Source organism: Peromyscus leucopus, chromosome 19, assembly GCF_004664715.2.
Source record: "Peromyscus leucopus breed LL Stock chromosome 19, UCI_PerLeu_2.1, whole genome shotgun sequence".
In the NCBI taxonomy this organism is placed as follows: Eukaryota; Metazoa; Chordata; class Mammalia; order Rodentia; family Cricetidae; genus Peromyscus; species Peromyscus leucopus.
The window spans coordinates 30,975,094-31,001,378 of record NC_051079.1 but is presented as its reverse complement, the minus strand read 5'-3'; the positions used below and the strand labels follow the sequence as shown (position 1 = coordinate 31,001,378).

Genomic DNA, 26,285 nt, shown 5'->3' with positions numbered 1-26,285 from the left:
ACAGGCCACACAGAATCAAACTGCAATCTACCCATTTATTATAAAATAAAATTCTTAAGTTATCCCAAACATGTTTAGAAAATTAAGTTATTAAAAAAAACAATTTACATTCAGTGCAATCATGTACTATCAAATGATCAAATACATTATTCTAAAAGTCAAAAGTAGGGGCTGGAGAAATGACTCAGAAGTTAAGAGCACGGGCTGCTCTTCCAGAGGACCCGGGTTCAACTCCCAGCACTCACATGGCAGCTCACACCTTTCTGTAACCCTAGTTCCAGGGCTTCTGACACCCTCACACAGACATACATGCAGGCAAAACACCAATGGACATAAAATGAAAATTAAGAAGAAAAATTATATATTGAAAAACAAAAGTCCAGAGCAGCAATTCATTGATGTGATTCTAACAGATATACGAAATATTCCTAATTTTTGTTTAGATGATTTTTTCTGCACATTTCTTTTAAGAAGCATAATCATTTTAAGTCATCTGTAAAGTAATTCTATAAAATTTACTTTGAAGCCCAACATATCAAATAATCAGAGTTCTCCTATTACTATCAAAAGCTGTTTCATCTAATACTATTTTAACTAAAAGAGACTTCTTAACAATGAGACTTAGGATTACTTCCTAAATATTGTTAGCCTTTCTTAACAGCAGTAAGTAACCATAAGCAGTAATTCTGAAGGTCAGGAAGGAGGCTCCAGAGGCTCTTTCCCCCCATTACAGAGAACACTGAACACTCCGAGAGTGACTGTTTGGATGGCTCACACACCACTGGTGCCATCTCCCTACTGTTCTGTCTCCACAGTGGTGAGCTCTCTATTCCTGACACTGCGATCAAATGACATTTCAGACGCATTAATCTTTAATAGCTGACCTTTAATTCTGATAAGCAATAATTTATATGTAAGATACATTTACTGAAAGATTAGAAACTTGCTAAAATGATATTTTTATAGAATACAAAGATTAAGAAGTTCTTTGAAATTCAAATATTAGCATCTATAAAGACTTCTGAAATCTTAACACGCTTTAGTTACCATGGAACTAAACCCAGTTCCAGGCTTACCAGATATCTTATTTAATAGAATTTAAAGCAATTCTAAATAGTTTACTGAGGTTTCTAAAATTAGGATTATGAAAATATATATGCATAATCTAGGTAAACCAACAATTGTGCAAATGAAAGGAAAACACGGATCCAATTGCTTATACCTACAAACAAGGTTGGGAAACAGTACACTTATTAGTCCTCACCCACCAAACAGGCCACTAGAACTAGACCATCTTACCTTCTCACCTCTGGTCTTCGAATCTTCTTTCTCTTTCTTCCTTGCAGCTGCCACAAATTCATTAAACAATGCTTCTCTATCTTTCATCTTTTCAATTGCTTTGAATCTTGAATCTTTAGCATGTTTGGCAGCAAATTCACTAAAAGTAGCTCTGTAAGAAAATGGTCAGCATGCTAACTTTAGTTGACTATTTGTTTCTAAAACAAGCATAAAAGGAATATACCATTTTCTTAACAGGAATGTGTACCACAGACTTGTAGGTCCCGAATCTGAACAGTGACACACAGGAAGAAAAGGAAAGCAGTACTGACTGAAAAGGTGGTTAGTGGTTATATGCCAACCAACTAAGATTAGGGGATACAGTAAATAACTCATCCACTACCCAAGTGTGTAGCCATGGCTTGCTTCAAACACAATGGGATAGCTTATCTGACCGACTCTCCCTAAACTGAATGAAGTAGATAGGGCACCTGATTTAAAACAGATGACAACAGGCAGAGTACCAGCGAGGTACCTGAAAGGAGAGAATTCAGGAGGTACACCCGACCGTAACTCATCTTCACACAACCTTCCAAGGTGCAGAGCTAGGTCACATGTAACATAGTGGCTACAAAAGTTTGGGCACTAAAAGAACACAGGAAGAAGTCCTAGAGACAGGGAAATCCTGACTCCCCAGAAGACTCACTGTGGGGTAATTCCCAAAGGGGCCTCAAACACAACCGAACTGTGGAAAAGCGTGGCACAGCCTCCTCTATGCTATGTCATCACAGTAAGAGTGAAAAAGCATCCCACCACTTGTGAGGCAGAGGCAGGTGGAGCTTTGAGTTCAAGGCCAGTCTGGTCTACACAGCAAGTTCTAGGACAGCCAGGGCTGTTACACAGAGAAACCCTGTCTCAGAAAACCAAAAAGGCAGGGCTGAAGAGAAGGCTCAGCAGTTAAGAGCATATACTGCTCTTACGGAGGACCTGAGTTTGCTCACAACCACCTGTAATTCTACTTCCAGGGGATCCAACACCCTTTATGATCTCTGCAGGTCACTGCACTCATTCATACCCTCACATAGACACATACACATAATTAAAAATAAAATCTAAAAAATAAAAAGCACAGAGTTAATAGAGATTCAAATATGCCAAAAGAATAGTATCAAGCAAGTCCATAAAAGATTTACAAGGGAGATAGCTCCATTTGCAAAGACCCACTCTAATAAGTCATAAAGTCAAGCCTCCAGGCAACACCCAGTCACTACACCGTCCGCTTAGCAAATGGAAGATATAAGAGTCTAGAGTTTGTAAATATTCAAAATGCTAAATGTTTAAAATATCACAGTATATACAAAGAATTACATATGTTACTTTGGGGGAAACAAACCCTAGATAGACACCCAGACATTGTTCTAAGAAGCAATGTTTTCAAGCTCTTATAATTACACTAGAAAATTAAATGAAAATAAATTCAAACAACTGAAAATTATCTTAATGAACAAATAAGAAATTTCAACAGAGTTGGCTTCAAACTCACACAGATTCACCTGCTTCTGACTCCAGAATACTGGGATTAAACATGCACACCCAGACCAGAAAAAAATATTTACAAAAAATTAAAACCATTAAGAAAGATTAACTGAGTATGTTTAACACTATAATGGACACACTAGAAAGATCATTTATGTGAAAGCTAGATCAGTCACTATTACCTAATCGAAGGATGACCCAGAGAACTGATTGGGGGTGGGAGCCAGGAACAGAATGCTAACACATGAACAGGGAGAAGAATCTAAAAGAGCAAAGAGTACATTGAGGGCACAAGATAACTAGCCAAAATTCCCCAAATTTGATTAAAAATACCAATTTGTAATTCTAAAAGTCTCAGTCAATCCTAGAAGGTCAACAAATACAAAGACAATAACTCTAGGCTAATGATGCAAGGTGTTTAAAAGAGATAAAGAGGCAGTTCCTATAAGCCAAGCAATGATGAAGTTCAGTTGGGGCTACCCACGTTTCTCGGGCTTAACAGAAAGGTACTACTTTTCCGTGGTCTATTTCTTTCTTTCTTTTTTTTTTTTTTTGGACGCTGGCCAGAACTGAAGTGGGCTTTGACTGGTCCTTCAGGATTCCTTACTAGCCCTCTAAAGTGTCTCCCTGTCATGAGCTACCTGTCTAACCAGTATCTGACTACTGAGCCTGCTCACATGGCATGGATCTTTTCATTCTCTTCTCCATTCTCCTCCTCCAGGCAGCTGCTGAGACTTACAGCTTTCCTGGCCTGGGATGTTTAAAGGGGGGGGGGGGAACTCCAATGAAACTATCCTCAAACTTCAAAAATAGGAAAAAGGTAGTTTTTCCATGAATACAAAGCATTATTTATAAAGCTTATACAATGAGATTCACCCCTACAATAAGACACTTTCGTATTTAAAGGAAAAATAAGGTTTATTTATCACTTTAACAATCATGTCAACACAAGACTAAAATATACTACCCTCTGTGTTAAGTAAGACAGCAAGCAGTCACAGTTAGCCATGAGCCATCCCTCCTGTTTATACAATTCTCAACAATGGCTGACTGAGTAAACCTCTGTCACCACCACCTAAGCTGCTTACGTTACTGTCCTTATCTACAAAACAGGGATAACTTGATCACCTAAATCACTGTTGCACAGACATACTCGATTTCAGGGGAAAATGCATACTCAGATGTTACTGGAGTCAAACACATACCTGGGATTAAACTTTGCTTCTTCCATCATTTTTTTGAAATCTTCCTTGGCTTGCATTATTTTGTTTTTCTTTTCCCTGCGTTCTTCCTCTGCTCTGGTCTTGACATACTGATCAAACACCTATCACAAAAAATATACCAATTTGATAACATAGTCTTTCTAATAGAAAATTACAAAACAATGTCTCCATCCAAACTGTAATAGTAACCATATACTATGTATAGCTAATCAACAGTAGATTATCTCCAGCAAGTCTCACTTTATCAAAATAGTGCACAAGTATATGACACTCCACTTAGCATTCCGGGACTAAACAGAAAAAGAGAAACAAAGAAAAGCCCTGTATTTCATAATTTTCTCCCAATGGTATAGCATGTATTTCAAACAGACATGCAAGCTACACCACAGTCCTCTGGAACTCGTTCCATAACTTAATTCTCCTTCAATACCTAAATCTACTCTACACTACTTCCCCTCCTTAGTACTGTACGACCAAGAGAAGTTAAGCGAAACTCCAATGTCTGGGTCTAAAGCTTTGTCTGAACAGTCATTCTCATTGCTTTACATATTGTCTGTGATGCTTCTACACTAAAATAACAGTTCAGAGTTGCAACTGGACCACAAAACCCCACATATTATCCAACCCTTAAAAGTCTGCAGATCCCTGTTCTAAAAGGCTAGCTAAACAAGTGTCTCCTACCTTGAGGCAACATCATTTCTGAATGCAGCTACCAGAATAAGAACCACAGTCTCAGAACTGAGGCACGGTTCTCTCAGAAGTATGTGGGCTGACTCCCATCTCAATTAGCCTAATCTAAAGAATCCCTCACAGCATGCATGCCCTGGGGCTTGTCTTCCTGGGGGATACTAGAGTCTGTCAATTGACCATCAGTGTTAACCCTAACCAGTGCATCTTTGCAGAAGTCCCAAACCATGGCAGCCCACCCGAATGTCAGACTGGTCTGCTGCTTCTCTCTTCACCGTGAGGCAAGAGTTCAAAGGCATCTGATTTAGGACTCTGTCAAGAAACAAAGTTCAAAAGGAAAGGAAAAAACACACAAAACTCAAGCAACTTATGAAACTAACTCTAGAAGAAAAACCTAAACAAAATCTTAGAAATTGATAAGGGAAGAAGCAAAATAGAACCGAACAGGTTAGCTGACAATGGTGAAGGGGCAAAAAAATTCAAGAGAAAAGACCAGGAATTTAAGAATGAGGGCTGGGGATTAGAGGCCAGGGTTCAATATCCAATACAACAGAAGAAAAGGGAAGAAAAGGGAAAAAGTGCAAGGGAAAGATTGGGGATGAACGATGAACCCAGAACCCAGAGACCAGAAAAATAAATTCTCTGCTCCAAAACAAAACAAAACCAATTTGGAGAACCTGCGGCTCAGAAGCTCATGCACCATACAGAAAACCTAGTACTGTTGTTTTGTTAAACTGCCTTCTAAATACTTATCTCTATACCCACAATTCACTCAAGCTTTCCAGCCCTCATCACAGAACCTTCTTTTTGCAGCCAATGGCTATTTATTAATAAATGATAATTTAACAGCTGGTCCAAGTGTAGAGAATGAGTAGGTCTAGAGTGTTCAATCCTAAATGAGACATCTCTATCACACTCCTCCCCACATGGCACAGAAAACACTGTGTAAGAGTGGAAGCAGAGGCTAGGACTGCCTGAAAAGACCTGTGTAAGATCAACCCAGTGCAAAGTCCAGCACAGAAGAGGAAGGACTACAGTAGTTCCATAAAGATGAAGATTGTTTAGCAATTAAGGACTACCAAGTAGAAAGGGCCATCGTGTTGCCTGTGGTCCAGTGAGTGGCATATACCCATGCATATAGGCTGGCACTGAACTGGACTCGGAAGGCTATGGAAAGAGGACACAAGCTAGGAGGGCGTTGTGGCAGGGGAGGGTCTAGGGAGCTAGGGGTTGATATGATCATAATACATTGCATACGTGTATGAAAATCTCAAAAAATAACAATAACAGCAACAACAAAAGTAATGGAAGAGAATTTCCCAGAACTCAAAGACATCAATTTCCATATTGCACAATGTAATATTCTACTCAAACATATCTCACTGGAACATCAGATCACAAAGGATTAAGATTTTCCTAGGGGAAAATCAAAAACATAATAGGTAACAATACAGCTTCAAAACTATCTCTGAGTGAGTGTTAAAAGCAAAGTAAAACCTTTAAGAAACAATACAAAGAAAGGCCCCAACAAGGCTTCCTCAAATATGTAAAACTCATTAAGTTATCGACACCACCACCACCCCACTACTTCTTTAAGTTATAAAAGGGATGAAAGCAGCAAAACCAAGTACAACAAAAACCACCTGTTACTGGGCACAATGGAGGTGGAGGGAGCACAATTCTGAGAGCAGCCCAGACTACATGGAAAGATCCTATCTTAAAATGTAAGCACCATGGATGAGCTCTGTAGCAGAGCACTTGCTCAGCACATAGAACACCTTGGGCTTCATCCACAGTACTACACCAAACAAAATGACACAAAAATCTCATGATGGAGTCAACAGTTGACATCTCCCCAACCCTAAAAGGATAAAGGAAACCTTCCAGATGATGGTGAGCTGTCGTCACTGAAGGTGACAGTTGTAGAACAGGTGAATTTAGAAAGCTGGGGATGTCTCACTTCAGCATCAGAGTGTCTATAAATGCATGTCTACATATGATGTTTCCTAAAATGCCTCTATCCAGGCCAGTCTACATAGCACCATCAACAAAACTGTACTGAAACTTCTAGATTACCTTACCCTGCCAGAGACAGACAACACCCCTTGTCACAGGAGAGCCTCCTTTCTCCTGCTATCTTCCTAATCACACAAGTATTATACGCTATATTAAAGGTAACTTCTTTCCTTAAAGCAGCAACATCAACTTAAACCTCTGTATCTCTGCCTGAGTGTCAGGATTACCACCATGACAGCCTCTATCAACTTTTTTCTCCTAAGGTACTAGAAAGAATTGTATATCCCCATAATTCCCCTCCTTTAAGACAGACCAGATCAATGTTATAAATTACTGAGATGGACATCATAGAAAATAAGGGTTCTCTTATGCTTACAAATCTTTCCTTATTCCTATCATGCTTTCTAATCATTTTCTTTTAATTTCAACTCACAAATGCAACAGTTACAATGAGAGTAAGGTTTTAAAAGCAATTCCTAGCTAAGTTCCTTTTATAAACATAAGCAAAAATACAATAAAGGACTATACCACCTAGGTCTTTAAGGTAGTTTCTGGGATGCTGGTAATATTTCTTGATCTTAGTAATTTACATGCATACACGTTCATCTTGTAAATATTCACTCCTCATTTTTGCTTTTCTGTGTGTATCTTTTTCTTGAGAAAATAAGTTTATGGGGCTGAAGGGATGGCTCTATCAATAAAGTGCAAGCATGAGTACCCAAGTTCAGGTTCCCAGCACCCACAGAAAAGCCAGAAACAACGATGTACATCTGTATCTCAGTACTGGTGGGAGGGAGGAGGCAGAGACAAAACGATCCATAAAATCTGCTGGCCAGCCAGTCTAGTCAAACCAGTAAGCTTGAGGTTCAATAAGAGACTGCCAAAACTAAGGTGGACAGTGAGGAAGACACCCAACCATAACCTCTCATCTCCACTTGCACACACATGCACTCACACATGCACATCACACCTACAAAAACATGTACAAGTTTACTAAAACATGAGACTATCTAATTATCCTATCAATATGGCCTAGATGCACAATCCTAAATAATCATGCTGGTAAAGTGATCATAACAGTCAGTCTTCTAAAACTCTAAATTACATACCTTAAAATAACAACTCATCCAAATGTTAGTAATTATCTATACCAGAGCCTAAAATCCTGCACAGAAAGTCTATTCTGTGAAAAAATACTATTTTATAATTTGTCACAACATATAATAAAAACTTCTAACCCTTTAGGATACCTCTCATCTAAAACAAGATTAAAGAAGACAAATCATAAGCTAAAACATGTGGTTAGAACTGAAGGATGCAATTTTAGATTAAGACATTAAACTGAAATTATATTTTTTAAGTGAAAGCACAAACTCAGATAGGAAATTATGATGTGAAGCAAATCAACTATTTGCTTTATCCTTTATTTTTTATTCACATGTAAATAAAACCAAGTACTTAAGATATATATTTATACTTGAATGCCAAATATGAACTTCTCTTTCCTCTCAGTTTTAAGAAGCTAATTTCTTTAGAAAGCATCGTCTCCACACAGAGGCTCTGAAACAGTATTCTCACTGTTGCAGTACAACCCTAGGAAGGCCCTCAATCTCTACCAACATGGTAACGCTCCCGAAGTTGAAGAACTTAAGTTCTAAAACAGTACTTGGGTTTCGCTCAGACTGAAATTTTAACACTCAGTAACATAAAAATGTGCCATAAAATGTTAAGTCTTCTAGAGTTTTTATAACAGACATTGATCAAGACACCATACAGAGCAATGAACAAAACTGCTGCCCTTACAGAGGTTACATCCTGTAGGAGAGGGAACATGATAAACAATGTAATTTTATTTTATTTCTATTTATCTATTTGTATGGATATATGTGTATCTATCTGTCGAGTATGTGCGTGGGCATCTATACCACAGCCCATGTATGGAAGTCACAGAATAACCTGCAGGGACTTGTTTTCCTCTTTCACCATGTGGTTTTGCAGACCAGACTCCGGTCAGATGTGTCAGAGGTTCATTTATATGCTAAGCCACCCTGCTAAATCAAATCCATTAATGTCGGATAATTAGTGCTACCAGTGCTATTCAAAAACTATACCAAAAAACACAAACGGTAAAGAGGGAATATTAACAGACTGACCAGGCAAAGGAAAAAACAAGCACCAAGCGTGCTGCCTTATTCAAGGACTGTTGATGTGGCTATAATACACAGAACTTAAAGACATACACAGGAGACCACATGTAAAACATTCCACATCAAGAGTCTCTTTTATCTTAAATGAAATGGGATGCACTAGACAATTTTAAGACTAGCAACTTATATCTGATTTCTCTTAAACCTTAAATTACTCTGGCTACTGTGTATAGAAAAACTTGACTACAAAAGAAATAGAATAAAAAGAATAAAAAAGAAAGGAAGAAAGGAGGCTACAAGATTAAGAGTTGCTCTTAGTGGCTTAGGTTAGGGCATTAGTGGGGAAAATGGTGCGTGAGAGGATAGTTACAGAATGTTTTGGAGATAGATTCACTGAATAGAAACAGTGAAAGTAAAAATTCAAATTTATGGCTATAATCTTAGCACTTGGAAAGTAGGAACAGGAGCACCCAGTTCATGTTTTAGACTCTGGCTAAAAAAAAAAAAATCAAAAAGCCAAGGTTGATTCACAGACTTTGATGGAGCTGTTGTCTGAGATGAGGATGATGTGATCACATGTGAACAGTTTAAAAATAGTTTAAAGCAAATACTTCAAAACAAAGTAAAATAGCTACAAAGCTTAAAATACAGATGCAAATACACTTAGAAAACTATGTGTTTTATTCTAAGTATCAAAGCATGGACACTACAAATAATTCTTTCTTCATTAATGTTCACAAGTAGGTCTGCATACAAAATAACATAACTACGGAGAATTATTCCAACCATTACACTACAAATACTCAAAATGAATAGCACTGTTACCAAAAGAAACTTCACAACTCAAGTGTACTATGAGGATGTAATTCAAATACCATTTTACAGAGACCACTGTCTGGATGGTTCAGATAATTTAATATTTACATAAACTAGAAGTGTGCAATGCTTTAGAGCAAGAGGCAATTACCATGAGGCGTTACTGTCCCTGAATCATCATGAGAATGACAGTTAGCATTGACTACTTCCTTGAAGAGACCACCATTTCTCTACACTTAGGAGATAAGCACTTTAACATCTACATAAATGTTGACATGCGGGATGCACGAGATACAAACATGCCAACTACTACACCTCCCAGTATTTACACACTTACATAGACAAGTTGGCACCCTGGCTAAGAAGGCAATGAACATTGGGAATTAGAGATGGGTGTTTTTCTTTTTTTAAAATGTATTTTGCTATTTTCTACTCTAAATTTGCATCACTTGCACAAATTGATAAATGCATTAGAAAAACTTTTACAACCACTGCAGATATAACTTCATTAAGTATGAAGCACAAGGACAACATGTTCATATGAAGTAGCAAAAATTATCTTGTTTCTGAAGTGGAAGAGCCTCCACACTGACCCATAACTGACTAAGCACTAAGATACAAAAGTATGTTGTGGAGTACTATTAAGAAAAAAACATACAGATGGTAGCTTCAACAATATGCTGTTGCCAAGTGTGCTGGTATGTGCACAAGAGAGCAGGGGCAGAAGGGCTGCAAGGCCAGTCAGTCTAGGAGCTTCTGTCTGAAAACTTAAACATTCAATTCCATTTAAGTAAGTAAGTTTTCACTGTTATATTTCCCTTTACCTGTTTTCTTTCTTTAGGATTGAGAAGCAAGTACCGAGGGTCAAATACTATCTTGTGCAACTCCTTCTCCCACGTTGAAAAAGCAGACACCTTTAAAATAAAAAGAAAGCATTGCTTCATAATTAAGATACTCTAATAGTAGAAAGGTCATAATTTTGCTTGAAATCTACAGGACATCTGTTTATAAAAGACATTAAAGCCATAGTGAAGTTTCCATCACTAATAAATGATAAGCAGTGGGAGGCTAGCAACAGCAAATTTCCACATTAATTGGCTCTGACCATTTCTTTGTTATAAAAGAAATAACACACACTTCATTGCTCATTAAAATAACCACTACTGTGTGACATTTTAAACTTAGTACATCAGAAAAGGTCTTGAAGATTTACATTTTGATTTCACACACTTAACTGCAATCTTATAAGCAATACTATGATTTAAAAATAGTTTACTTATTCAAACACATCTGTGAATACAACCAAAGTTTCTTTCTTATTTAGGCTTTCAATATCATAAAGTATCAGTTTCTTCACCAAAAGTCATTCTGAAGATATTAGAAGAATCATATATACCTTACCTATCCGAAGTACTCCGCAATTCTGTAATGTTAATACTCATACACGTTACCGAAATTATATGACCCCACAAAATGTTAAATGCTATTTCACTTAAGGACAGTAAAATGCCACTTAGTTTAACATGATATAAACCAAGGCAAAAGCCACTTCAAAAAATGTACAGTAATTTAACAGGTTCCCTTATCCTTCCCACCCCCATTTAATGAGCACTAACCTTAGATTTGACCTTTTAGCAAGACATATTTATATTACTTATATAAAACAGAAATATCTCCCCCAAAGATTGTTTTCTGACCCCTCTCTCTAGCAGCATGTCCTTGAACTGCTTCATTCGAGCCTCCAGAGGGACAATGGCCCTTTCTCGGGCAGCTTTAATTTCAGCTTCCATGGCAGCTTCTTTCTCTGAATCAATGTCTTTATTATCATCTCTCCTAGAAAAAAAATAAATCATAAGGTGATATTAATACAAATCTTACAAAGTTCTTAAAATCAGGGGAATGTTCAAGGCACTACTAAGCAGCATATTTTTGACAAAACAAATCATCCTGAGGATCTCAAATAAATTATATGGCATAACTCTCATTCTAATAATAATAAAATTACAATGCATTTCTATAACGTTATAATGGCTATACTGGTCAAAAAAAATTAATGTTCTGTCTCTCTCTTACTCCAGTTGATTTATAAGATGAACTAAAAAGAAAAAAAGCTTTTCAGGCACTGCTTGCAAAACTATGTTAGAACTAAATAGAACAGAATATATTTTTAGTTCTTGATATGAAAAAGAAAAAAATTAGCATTTCCCCAAATATTTTACTATTAAAATCCATTAAAAATTTTTACTAAAGTCTTTGTAATTTCAAATATTTGTTTTAAGAATAAAATTAAAGTATGTTCTAACTTGGCCAAGTGCACAGTATCTGACGGTTTTTATTACTCACTTTCTGGGTGTCAAGCTGAAACTTAAGGTGAAGGGCAGGTTGCAGAGAGCAACAAGGGCACAGGAGCAGTTAAGTGGGGGGGAGCAGTAGAAAGTAAGAGAGGTTCACCAATGGCTTAACTTACTTGTTTATCCAAAAATGCACTTCGGGCTAAGGTCGGGCCTATTACTTGTGTGTACACAAGGAGACTGTAAACATGAAATCAGGTCACCTCTCAAAACATATGCACTATGAAAAAGGCCTATATTTGTATAACTAATCCAAAAAATAAAACCAATGTACTCAAACGTAATTGAACATATCTTCCTTCTTAAATATGATCCGCTAAGTATATAAAGCTAATAAAATTCATTTATATTCCCTACACAAGTTACTGCAAATTCAAAAGCATGCTATAGGTAGCCCAAGAGCTACAAAGACTAATGATGACAGGTAATTAGCAATTTGAGGATTAAGGAATGCCTCAGAAGAAATAGAAAATGCAATCCATGACCTACAGGAACTTAGCAAGATAGTCTGTGACCTAAAATATGCACAAAATAAATAGGTAAAGCAATTTGCCAAGCAATATACCTTCTTACTTTACTGAAGAACTATTTAAATAGTTAAAGAAGTTCAAAGACAGCAAAGAAATAAAATAAAAACCTTTACAGAATTATACTAAATGTCACAATACAAACTATCACTATCTATCTCAATAAAGTAAATAAAAGGAAAACTAAGCCAGGAAAAACAGGCTTTTAGCTTTGTACCTAAATAGAGAAGCTCGGGCAATCCACATAAGGGACTTCTTTGACATTCTCCTGATAAAAGCAGTTAAAAACCTTACAGAGATGTCTATAAGAACAAACAATTAAAAACAACCTAAAAGTTTAACATCACAGAAATATCTAAAATTATGGTACATAAACAGAATGAATACAATCATTTACAATAATTAAGAAAACAAATGTCTTATTCTACAATTTTTAAAAAGAACATAAAATTAGATAACCACAACTAGTAAAAATACATTTGATTAAGGAATGAAAAGGTCAATCATGAAAATGAGAATAGCTGCCTCAGTTGCACATGATGGGAATTCTCTTTAACAAGACCTTAATGTAATGCTGTTAGCATAAACAAACGTGTATTTGAAAGGAACCACTCTTTATAGGAGTTGTTCTACTCATCTCCTTGCCACAATCAGGCTGCAGTCAATCTGTCTTTAAATCAGGACTATTATCAGCCAGTCCCTAGTAATGACCTCAAAACTTCCTTATTTGCTGCAAAATAATAATCCCGTTTATATACACCCTCTACTCCAACTTTACTACCCCCCCAATAAAAGTAACATCACATTTTGCCCAGTTCTAAGAGGACTACCCACACCAATGAATGCTACAACCCTCTACCAATGTCTCTCATAGTATTTTCTAACTAATGACATTCCCCACCAGGGAATAATGACCAGTCTCTAGGAACAGGTAAATAAGCTAAGCACATATAAGGAGAAGATGTCCACTTTTATGACATCCCTTGAATGGGATTTGTGTAGGCTGATATAAGAGAGAAATTTTATTTTTTTAATAACATTTAGACTTACTAAAGCCTGTAGAAAATTAATCAATGAATTCCAAAATGTCAGCTAGTAATATCTATTTGTATAACCAAGTATTCTGAACTTTAACCACAGAAAGGATACCATCTCTACATTACAAAACAAAGCTAATTAATATCAGGCCCAAGAAGGCAATTATGACCACTGTTTCCTAATCACACAATACTACACATTACCTTCCAATCACAAACTGACCACCTCATCAACTCTATACTGTAAATGTACCTGGATATGCATAACTATGTATTACTTACTTCCGCTTTTTTGCTTTAATAGGCTCATCTTCATTCATTTCTTCCATTAATTCTTGTTCTTCTTTAACTGTAAGATAAAAATTAATTAAAAGACTGAAGAAACCTAAGCAGGCAACTACTGAACTTTCAGTCCCTGATTCTTCTGCTAATGACTATGAAAACATTCACATTAACGTATGGAAAAGCTGCCATTTACAGTTATTTCACTCACTTGCACTCATTGAGAACTGCCACTTTTGGATGGACAGCATTGTTGGAGCCGGGTGTCCTAGCAAAGACATTTCAAACACTGTTATTACCAGTTACACACACACATATATTCACAATGGATAAAATATCTACCACTAAGCCAAGTAAGACAATTCTACACTTTATTTATCCTCCCTTCACAGTGAAGAATTCTTTTGATGTTTCCTGCCTGGCCCTTAACTTAAAAAATGTGCAAGTAAAACTTCCCAATTTTAACTTTACAAATAAATAAAACTCCTGATTCATAATTCATAGAACCTTTTTTGGATGCATACTATGAAACAAATGTGACTCAAATATAAAGAAAATGTTCCCACCCACCCCCCAAAAAAATCACGTATTTTCTTGGCATCATTCATTACTATAATTATAAATATCATCATCATGCCTATAAAGTAAATATTATTGAAGGTGAAAAAAACTGGCACCAGAGCACCAGCTAGGCAGTTACACTAATCTGCATAGAATTTCAAAGCACAAAATGCCAGGAAAAAAATATAATATATATATTATATATATATTACATTGTAGTATATTATATACATATATATATTCCATGTAAAGTTTTGACCACTTTAAAGACCTTATCAGGATTTATTACATTAGAAGCATTAAATGATTTATTTACCATGTTCCTACATTATTCATGAATAGGAGTTCCATAAAAACAAACTGAATAAAACACTCTGAATAAACATAAGGGCAATTAAGAAAAATATATAACAAAAAGTTATACATAAATGTCTGTACCCAATAGTCTGAAGTACTATTAGAACAGGAAATAAATTTCAAAAAATCTCTTAAGAGATAAGAATTTTGTTATTCAAGAAGTTATTATCTAGTTCAAATGATTGGGGGGGGATATAACAGGGTCTTACTATGTATGTAGGGTTGACTAGTCTAGAACTAACTCTGCAGACCAGACTGGCCTGGATCTCAGAGATCCACCTGTCTCTGCCTCCCACATGCTGGAATTAAATGTGTGTGCCACCAAATCCCACAGGATTTTTTCTTATATTTCTATAAAATAAAAATATTCTGCATACTTAGATTATTGCAAAATATATCCCTAGTAATAAAGGAGGTGAAAAGTTCAATCTAAGCAGTTCAATCTAAGTTCCATGGCATTACTAAACACTAAGCCAACAGCAACAGTTCCAACATCTCAGACTAACTGAAAACGTAACAAAATTAAAAATGTTTTACAAAATAAAATCTTATCCAAATTCTTTACATTTTTCACATTTCTTATTGTATCAAACCAGAATAGCAGTCTATTTTAAAAAAATTATTCTAAATGGCCTTTAATACTTTCCACCAAAGAGTAAAAAGGGGTTAAATTCAGAGGATGAATTCCTAATTTAAAACCTACTTAGCTTCTTCATGTCTTCCAATCCTTTCTTATGAGGGGGCTCTTGAATAATTTTGTCAACATCTGCCCTTCCAATCAAATCATCAGGTCGGTCCCACATAGAAAGACGAGTGGTAGGATTGTAAAAGAAGACCCGCTCATCACCAGTCCAAACAACACACCTAAAGATGAAGATAAAATATCATTTTCCTGTGGTACAAAAATGCACTTTGATGCACTTTTAATGTTAACTCTCGGGAGGCAAAAGGTCAGGCAAGTAGTAAGAAGAGGAAAGGTCCTAATTAATAATGGTTTTCATATGGTTTTCAGAATAAAAGAGCTGAGTAGCTACAGAAATGCAAATCAATTTGTGGTCAGAGTTTAAAATGCTTAGGAACTAAATTCAGCACACCCAATCTGACAGCACTAAATTTTAAACTATTTGGAAGTTCAAAGGCAAACTGTATAGCTTACAAAGCAAACCATAGTACTCAATACCTTTTCTTAATAAACCAAAATTACATATCAAATATAAACATGATCTAATTATAGGTGATGTAAAATACAAAGGAAGGACTATACTAGAACCCCATAAACCACTGCAGTCCATTAATCCTGCTTTTACAATTAGAAAATTCAAGCCATAACAAAAAACAAGTGTATGAAAGGATTTGTAAGTTTAACATTAAATATATAAAAGTACAGTGAGTCAAGACTGACAGAGACAACTATAAGGAAGTAGGTGACCATTTCTGCCCCTTTACAAGTTTTTGTCTGAGGATGGTTCCTATTGCAGCAGACAGCTAAAAGTCCAAACCAAAGTCTGGAAACCAGATCTTCTCTCTGGCTAGACAATCAAAAACTGAAAGTTGTCAAGCTCAAAATAACCCAGACATTGAAATGAGAAAAAGATCCTACGCTGAAATAATCAAAGATTCCAAAGTAGCAACCAATTTCATATCTGGAATTAATGAAAAGATAGTTTTTCAGAGTAGGAATAGAAACAATTTAAAAGATAAACAGGAAATTTATTAACTGATACTGGGGTTGGAGAGATGGGTCAGCAATTAAGAGCTCTTCAGAGTTACCTGGTTCAATTACCAGCACCACATGGTAGTTCCCATTGTAACCCCTTTTCCATTGGATCCAATGCCCTCTTCTGGCCTCCCTGGGTACTACACACACGGTACATAGATATACATGAAGGCAAAACATCCACACACATAAAATACTTAAGACTTATATAATGGACAGACATTTCTCAATTTGCTCTATGAGGTATAAGCTCAGTAAACCCCATACAAAATAACTTCAAGAAAACCTAACCTAGACACAAAAGGACAGCTATAAATAAAATAATAAAATATAAAGGACAAAAAATCATGATAGCAACTAGGGATGGGGAAGAAGGATGACAAAACTTGTATGAGGCAACTTTTTTCCTTAACCAAAGAGAGGCTAAGAGGTTCCAACCCAGAAGACCTGTCTGACAGAAATGTTCTCCAGGCCGAGAACTCAACAAAGCCTGCCTCTTTATCAATAAAGAAAATGGCAGGAAGGGTCAATATAAAAGACCATTTTCTTCTTATGTTCTTTGAAATTCTACCTGCCTGCTGGAATTTTAATGCACACAGCAGTTATGTCTAAGATAACTAAGACATAAGTCAGTGTGTACAAGTTTAAAGGGACTACCCAGCAGCAGGGTTCATATACACAATAGGACATTCATTTTAAACAGAATGTGGAAGTTACGTATGAGTATTATAATTCCTGAAGTAACAACTAATGGCAAAAGAGATGTCCTCAAAAAGCCAATAAATTAAACAGAATACTAAAGAAATTTAAAAAATGGAAATTAAGAGAATAGAGGAAAAGGTCAGAAAAGACAAACAGTAAATAATTATATCCTAAATCCAACACTATTAAAACTTATATTAAAGTTGAAATATAAAAATATAAAACCAGCTGGGTGGTGGTAGCACACACCTTTAATCCTAGTACAGAGGCAGGAGGACCTCTGAGTTTGAGACCAGCATGTGTTCCAGGATGGCCAGGGCTACACAAAGAAACCCTGTCTTGAAAAACCTAAGCAATAAACAAACAAACGAAGTCGGTAGCTATATAACACACCCCATAATAAACAGAAAAATAGAGCTGATGTGGTGCTTTAAGCAGCACTTAGGCTGTTAAGTCTCAAACCCTGGGACAAATGGCTGAAGTGCCTATTTAACTTATTAAAGCAGACCTGCTGCCAGGTTCTCCCTGCGTACCTCAGTACCTACCTGTCAGAGTATAGCTATATAATCCAACCATTTTGGTTACCTGGCTTTTCCGTCTACCCTTTACCCTCAGGGTTTCAAACTAACCACCTCCTCAGATCTACATCAGCTTTGGGCACCACTCAGATGCCAGCACAGCAAACAGATGCAGGGTATCTTTCTGGGCTGGGCAGTCAAGTGGAGAAATGTTGATCTCATGGGAAGGCAACACTGACTATTTCTGGGAGTGTCAGATGTTCCTGCCTGTAAAATACTATTTGATACATAAAAGCTTTAAACAGGTACTCTGGCAGCAAACTAGAGCCTGCTACAGTCTAGGCCTACAGAACCAGAAGAGTGCACCAGAGAGCCAAGTGGGTAATTAACAGTCTATCTAGGCTGAAAGGAATCAGTATCCAGTACAACTGAAAGAAATACCAAATTTAGAAGAAATGTTACAAGTTGACTGAGGCATCATGAATAAATTAAATAATAAAAGCCCTTTAAGGATCAAAGTGCATGAAACCTCACACAGCTCAAGCTTCAGAATAAGACTTTCTAAGTTGATATTCTGGGTGGAATTAAGATGGTCTTTACTGTTCTTTAGCAACAGGAAGGCCAGAAAGGTGATATGTATGCACTGAGTAGCCCAAAGGGTTGGGGCTGGGAGTAGGACAGATGGCTGTTGGTGCTTATGGTGACAATAAGCAGTGGTTCTCAACCTCCCTAATGCTTTGACCTTTAATCAATACCTCATGTTGTAGTGTCCCCCAACCATAAAATCATTTTTGTTGCTACTTTATAACTGTAATTTTGCTACTGTTATGAACTGTAATGTAAATATCTTGTGTTTTCTGATGGTCTTAGATAACTCCTGTGAAACGGTCGTTCAATCACTAAACAGGGTCAAAACACATGTTAAAAACCTCTACCTTCAAGGATGCATTAGACTCCTAAGGAGTCTGGGCAGACTGTGGTCGTGGGGAGACCATAGGCCCAGAATGCTTAAATCCCTCACCCACTGTCTTGCTTTTAGATCTGCCCTGCTGAGGATATCATACTGAGAGGACCTCTTCAGATCCTCCCCATCCTCAAGCCATACCCCCCTAAAAAAAAGTCACTACATAACTTGAAGGTCAATGAGAGGAGGGAAAAAACAACCCCACAGATATAAATCATAAGAAAAACACTTAAGGGCTTGGAGGGAGACTAGATCCAAACGTCTAGACATATAAATTACAGCTGTTCCAGAAAGAAGCAATAATTACACAAAGTCTAAAAGAATGTAAAGCTATTCTAAGGACATGTCCACATGTAAACACGAAGCCCTGCTGTGGGATGATCCTGCTGTACACTGTGAATATGTATTTCTCTCATTGGTTGGTAATAAAGCTGTTTTGGCCTATGGCAAGGCAAGATCCTTAAGGTTAGGCAGTACAACCAAACTGAGGACTAGGATGAAGAAGGGCAGAGTTGAAGCAGATGAGGGCTAGCCTCCTCCCAAGGAACAAGGTGGCAGAGCACCAGTTAAGCCACGAACCACATGGCAATAAATAGAATAAAAACAAGTTAATTTAAATGTAAGAGCTAGTTAGTAATAAGCCTGAGCCATCAGTCAAGCATTTATAATTAATATAAGCCTCAATGTGGTAATTTGGGAAGTGGCTGCTGGGTATTTGGGACCAGGAGGAAGAGACAAAAGGCTCCGTGACTCTGTTTACAAAGCCCCAAACAGAGAATGAAGTGTGAGGTTGGTTACCAGTTTTATTATGAACACAGAGAAGTAAAACTTAGGAGCATGTGTATTAAATAGACTATTTTAGTAACTCTGATTTTATATCAGAAACATTTTGCATAATTATTGTTAAACAAGTTTATTTATTAAGTCAGTGAAATATATACATAGAAAAACCATACCTAGTGTCTTTAAAACACATTTTTATTACAAGCCTTACTGATAACCCCTACACATAAAAGTAACTAGAACCGTTTAAACTGCCTTAGCAATGACATTAGAGGTAGTGCTGGTATTGATAGTGTGACCTATGTGAGAAAGGCAAATAGCAATTATGCTGCCATCATTGAGAAACAGCCATTTTCACAGCAAAAACAGAGGAACTCAGCAGTATGTGAGACAGATGATGCATTCAGAAAAATGGTGCTATAAATCTCAATGGCACAAAATGATATAAAGTCATATTGTACCTTTAAATGTGTATCTTCCACCTAAATCTACCACAGTATTTTTAAAATAAGAAGAATTCAAAACCAGCACTATCCCTAGATTTAACATTTTGATCTATAAATGCCACTTCTCATAAAAATGAACTCCATCTCCTTGGGAAAATACCCAAGTCCCAAACCAGAAATATACAAAGGCAAGCTTCAACATTTTGTCACAATAGAAAGAAACAGTAATATGAAAGAATCAAAACAAGATGAGGAGTTGAGTCTTATAAGAGCCAGAGATGAGACATCAGTAAAGATAATACCTCTACCAGACAGAAACATAAAGACATTTAAATCAACTATTCTGGGACTGTAAGTTCTTTCTAATACACTCTGTCCCTTTAAGATACCAATGCTGATGAGGGTCTCTCTCCACAGATATTTCCATTAATAAAGTAAAAAGAGTTAATACAAGGACATATCACTGTCAACTCTTAATAATATATAGGATCTGGTCTAGAGATTTGCCATCTTGCACTAAGGACATGCCGGGCCACATAACTTCTGCAGGGAGATATGCATTGAAAAGCATACCCACCACTCATCCATTACAATCTCCAAGGTGTAATGACCAAATTTGTCTCTAACATTGCAGTCATGCCTACTAGAGAGTAAAATTACTGCTGACTGAAAATCACTATCTAGACAAGAGTAACTGACCTGATCATCAGTAACAGCTACTCACATCACTCACACACGAACGACTAGACACATTAAGGAAACTGTCTTACTCGAAAGAACTTCCATCTCATCACTCTCAAGATCTGTTTGCTATTTTGTGGGAAATGCAGAAAGTAAAGAATCTATTCAACATTACCTCACAGACATGGTTTTTAAACACAGATGCTGGGCAACTACTGGAAAAAAGGGGGGAGGGGAAAACAGCAAAGAGGAACAGGGACAAAGGCAACAAAAGTTAAGTTGGAAAGGACTCTGTGTATTCATACACAGCCTCAAGAACAAGTCCCTGTATGTAGTACGCAGTGGGAATGGGTTAAATAAGCAAGAAACAGGGGAAGGAAAAGACATTGATATGGCAGAGAAGAAAGGGAAAAACCAAGCCCAAGAAGAAAGAGTAGGGAGATTATTCCATAATTGGGTTAAAAGGCATAATTTTACAGAGTTCTGTAATAATCCCATAGTGGGAGCCTATATATGCATATTTATATGTACATATAAATGAACTTAAAACATTAAATAATAAAAAGCAAGTTCAAGATTTCACAGTGGTTCAAATACACAACTATTTGATACCAGGGGATACCAATACCAGGGCAGAATCATGAAGGGAAGAAGGTATTTGTCTGGTAATTACGGAAAACTCTCATGGCAACTGAATTTTAGGTTTGCACACCCCAACTATAACAAACAAGAATCAAAATATTGAATAGTTCAAAAAACATATCTGACCTATACTTTTAAAAATCCTTTTTCTTCCTACAGAAGTCATTTAAATAATCAAGTATAATAAAAAAATACATAAAATTCATCAGTTAAGTACATACCACGGAGTGCCAGGAATCGGAGTAGTAGCTACTGGCTTTGCCTTCTGGGCAGCTTTTTCTTCTTCAGTCATCTCCTCTTCTTTGGGCTCCTAAGGGAAATAGTATTATATTTAACAAATAGGACAATACAAATGAAAAATAAACTATCATTACAAATACCTCAAATGGAATTTCTGAGTAAGAATTTCTAAAAAGTTCTACATCCTTGCCCTAAATTAAGAGCTGAATCACACAAGAGCAGAAATCAGGAGCACCAACTGGCCCTGTATCACAGACATGCTAGCCATGTGCTACAACAGAAATAACTAGAGAGAAAATGAGGAGACCTCTTCTTTTAACATGGTTTCTTACTTCTACTAACTTCTGTAGTACTGAAACATGGCTCTCATTGTCATCTTAAGAGAATAAAAGAAGCTCCCCAAACTTAAGGGACCACTTCACACTACGTGGATAGTGGGAGGGGGGGGGATGAAACGCATTCAACACTCCCCAATTAGTAAGTTGTACTTTTTTAACTTTAACATCAATCAGTCTGCAAGTCAAAATGCTGTAGATTAGATTCAACCTCTGGCTTAAGATCTTTCCTTTAATGGACCTCAGTTAAGTATAAAAAGGAAGTGGCTGGAGAGATAGCTCAGCTGTTAGGAATGTGTACTGCTCTTCTCCAGGACCTGGGTTCAGTTCCCAGATCAAGCAATTCATAACTGCCTGTAACTACAGCTCTGGGGATCTGATACCCTCTTCTGGCCTCCAAGGGTATATGCAATGAAAACAAACACATAGACACACACACACTTTAAAATAAAATCTTAAAACAAAAATTACATTTAAAAAAATTAATGAAACTTTGAAAGGAAAAAACTCAGGTTGACCCCCAGTTTAGCATGCCTTGGCCCTTTACCTCCTTGATCTCCTTTATAGGTTCTTCTTTAGGATCTTCCTCTTCTGTCTCCATTGGCAGTGGTTCCTCAGATGCCTCCTTAATTGGCTCTTTAATCTTCTCATCTAATTTTTCTGTTAAACAACTAAGACGATGTTATTCAACAGTTTTCTGTACTTTTTAAAAGAACTTGCACAGAGTAAGCAACTGAGATGCTCTATTTCTACATGTTATCCATAAATATAAAATGCCTTTCTTGGTCCTGTCTTTACCATAATCAGAAGTCTTCTAACTTTCTGACTTCCAAGAGAACATAGTCTCAGGTCATGTCTATGGCCTGCAGCAACCATTCATAAAATACTGAACTATGCTGAGGAGAAGCAGGGACTCACAACAGAGCATTATAAACCTGCCGCATACTCGATGCCAAGGACCTAAATTTTGTTGATCAGTGTTATCAGTCTCCATAAGGACAATATAATTACACGCCTCATAACAAAATGTGTAATATACACCAACATTTCAAAATTATTTTTTTAACTTAAAAAGTATGAGTTCCAAATAGTATTCTACTTATTACAGTTTATACTATGTCCTCAGTCACAAAACAACTATACCTTTTTCCTTCAGTTCTTGGGGCTTTTCCCATGTTGATTCTAGTGTTCTATTATTATAATAGTATGTCTTCCCATCTGCCGTTTTATATTCAGTCCACTCAGAAACTGCTGTTGCTCCAGCTAAGGTAGCAGGTGAAGCTGCAATAGCAACCTGGGGATGTATCATGGGTACTATAGGAGGGGCCATTCCTGGTAATACACCTAAAAAAAGAATAATAAAAAGTTAGACCCAAATATTAAATTATGATAGAAAATAAAAGCACGAGCTAAATCCTCCTAGTAAATACTAATAAATACTTAGAACAAGAATAGTATCTAAAAAGTGGTATAAATATTGACTCCATTTCCTTGCTCTTTGACTCTAATGCCTAAATTCAACTGGATGTGGAAAATGGATCCAAGGTTTACCTTAACAGTCAAAAGTTTAAGTGTCCACTACGACAATGTCTAAATACCATGATATACTAAGAACAGAAATACACTTTTTTAAGTTCTCAAATTCTAAAGAAATAACAATTCACTGAGTATAATTCCCAACACAAATTTCCTACTTCTAAAATTCTTAAAAGGGTCAGAATAAAAATTCTTAGTTTTAAAGTAAAATGAATTATCAACTCCAAATGATAAACCATATAAACTATCAGATTATCCTTTTCCTTAAAAAGGCAGACATCTATTTTTAAAAGACAAGCCACAATTTTTGTTTTTTTATACTGCTAAATAAGCTGGTATTGTTTGAAATACTGTTAAAATAAGGATACAAGAATCCGAATGGAAAACAAAGTCCTAGAGTCTAGGTAGTCTTACTTTAGTAACCTTAAAATGCAAATGTATGCTATATACAAATATCACACGCACATAGTCACTTGCATGCAAGCATAATCACATCATTTTACACATGGAAATGACATTTTATATTTAACTTAAAAACACATCAAAAATAAAATTAAATGTTATGAATATGAGAATGAAGTTGTTTACACTTATTACATAAATTAAGATATATAAAGTGATCTGACCTCATTTGCTTTTGTGAACCAAAGACGCTAATACTACAGGCAATTGGGAAATTAAGTGTTGGCCAAATATGATAACTGCATTTAAACTGCTCATTAAAAAGGAAAATATGTTTTAAGCTCCACTCACTAGGGCAAAAAATAAATAAAAGGATAAACAACAACATTCACTACCATGCCAACTTACAGACAAAACAAACTAAGATGGTTTTAAAATTACCGGTCTTGGTGGTAGCGACTGTCTTTACATACGGGCAGCTGACTATTTGCATCATTGCTACACCTGTAAAATGGACAAGCAAGCATTGGTTGGAAAGCTGCCATTGTATGTCGGCTACCACTGGGATTCAGGGAAAATAATTTACCACTACAATTTAGAATCTATTTCCAATGAGAAAGACCAAGAATGGAATAAAATAGTAGTTGACATTTTGTGGGAAGTGGTGCCAAATCCAATGAGTCTACTTCTAAACTATAACACCAATTACCTACCAGCTCTCATATCTGAAGGAGTCTCAAAGTTTAAATTCGACAAAAGAAAACCCCTTTGTTACACATATGTAATAATTCTCATGTGGGACCTTCTCCCAGCAGACACCAGACCCAGCTGCGGTTGCTTACATGCCAGTAAAAGGCAGTGCACGCAGCACTGTGCCGACAAGGTACTTCTGCTATGCTGATGCTCATCTGAAACTATAGGCTGGGGCTGAAGAATAAATAGGGCACAACTATGCAAAAATAGAAAGGAAAAGACAAGGCAGAGGGGCAGGGAGAATAAGAAAATAAGGCATAAAATGGATTCAAATATCCCACTGCAAATAATAGTGAAAACAAAAAAGCATAGATGGAGAGAGTAGCATTCAAACAGTGTCAAAACATCTGCTCATCGGCCACTCCATGGAATGGCATGAATATGGAACACTGTGGAGGCAGGCCAAAACTACACTTCATCCCTTCAATGTTCTCAGTCACTGGCTGCTGGTAGCTGCAGACACCTCTATCCCTCAAGCTAACTAAAGGAGCACTTGTATTAAGGAACAGATATTACGTACAGTTTTGAGAGGAATGAAGACTCATCATGATGCATTAGAATGATGGTAAAAGAATGAAAAGAAAAGCTGGAAAACTGAGGAAATTCAAAAGTGAATGTGAATTTTAAAATGTTTTAAAAGTAAAAGTCTGAAGAATATAGGGGAAATAATTTTTACTTTTTTGTACCCGGAAAAAAAAAACCTCAGCTTAGTTTGGTAATGCAAATCTAAAAAATTGAAAATACTGTATTAAAAATAAACTTTCGCACTGAAGGGTGGGAAAAGAAGTCTCTCCTAATCCAGAAAGTAAAATCAAAACTCTGTTTTCAAATAATTTAAACCACACACACGCACGTATGCACGCACGCACGCACGCACGCACGCACGCGCACACACGCACGCACGCGCACACACGCACGCGCGCACACACGCACGCGCACACACGCACGCACACATACACGCACGTACATCCAGGCACACACACATCCATGTACCAAATTTTGAAGTGTCTTTAATTTCTTTACCATTTAACATAAAGAATATTAACACTAAACTTTCCACCAACTTTAAACCAAAATAAAAACCCTGAATTATCAAAGCATGCTGAGTGAAGAAAGCTGTATGTATAGCTTTTTTTCCCTAACGCTGAAACGAAGCAAAGAAAAATTCACTTCATTAAAGAAGTTACAGACTGTAAATTTAAGTTAATATAAATACTGCCATCTACAGGACAACCAAACATATTAAACCACCACTGCCCTTAGAACATATATACTTTATTCCAGTGTCTCTTCTTCTAAACTATCCTCCAGAATTTTTTTTCACTATGTAACTGAAAACAAATCAAGTATCTTCATATTCAGACATAACTGCCAATGATAAATCAACAGGGCCAGCTCTGGTTTTTCCACCTGTATTAATGGAAGTTTCTTCTCAAGCTAAACAGATAAATCTAAAGCTTTCCCTGAAGATATCACAAGCATATTATGAATACTCACAAAATAGCCACATATCTGAAATACTAACCTTCTTTAAAGGGGGGAGCTTTTGTCCAATTTTCCTACAAATTATGCTGTCCTCAAAATATGCTCTATTAGGAAATTAGAAAATTCCACTTAGCATTTTGGATAATTCTGATGTCAGCGACAGTAAATTTCTTAAAATTGCAGGTAAGATTTCAGTTTTAGAAATATGCCTCTAATCTTCATCTGGTACCACCCTCAAATTCTACCTCTTATTCTTTTACTTC

At 36.5% G+C, this 26,285-nt stretch overlaps 1 protein-coding gene across 4 annotated transcripts in view; it reads right to left on the bottom strand.

The window, feature by feature from the left end:
- Tcerg1 (transcription elongation regulator 1) overlaps positions 1–26,285 on the bottom strand; it is a 54,593-nt gene that overhangs the window by 10,067 nt on the left and 18,241 nt on the right. Inside the window, exons 6-17 of one of the 4 annotated variants that reach the window (XM_037197120.1) lie at positions 24,226–24,288; positions 22,990–23,190; positions 22,394–22,506; positions 21,493–21,581; positions 15,522–15,682; positions 14,112–14,168; positions 13,901–13,967; positions 12,799–12,849; positions 11,401–11,536; positions 10,528–10,617; positions 4,020–4,138; positions 1,300–1,450 (exon numbers count right to left, since the gene is read on the bottom strand). In XM_037197120.1, coding sequence (XP_037053015.1) covers positions 1,300–1,450; positions 4,020–4,138; positions 10,528–10,617; positions 11,401–11,536; positions 12,799–12,849; positions 13,901–13,967; positions 14,112–14,168; positions 15,522–15,682; positions 21,493–21,581; positions 22,394–22,506; positions 22,990–23,190; positions 24,226–24,288 — 1,298 coding nt within the window. The remainder of the gene's footprint in view (positions 1–1,299; positions 1,451–4,019; positions 4,139–10,527; positions 10,618–11,400; positions 11,537–12,798; positions 12,850–13,900; positions 13,968–14,111; positions 14,169–15,521; positions 15,683–21,492; positions 21,582–22,393; positions 22,507–22,989; positions 23,191–24,225; positions 24,289–26,285) is intronic. The other 3 variants (XM_028881716.2, XM_028881717.2, XM_028881718.2) reach the window with 3 other exon arrangements.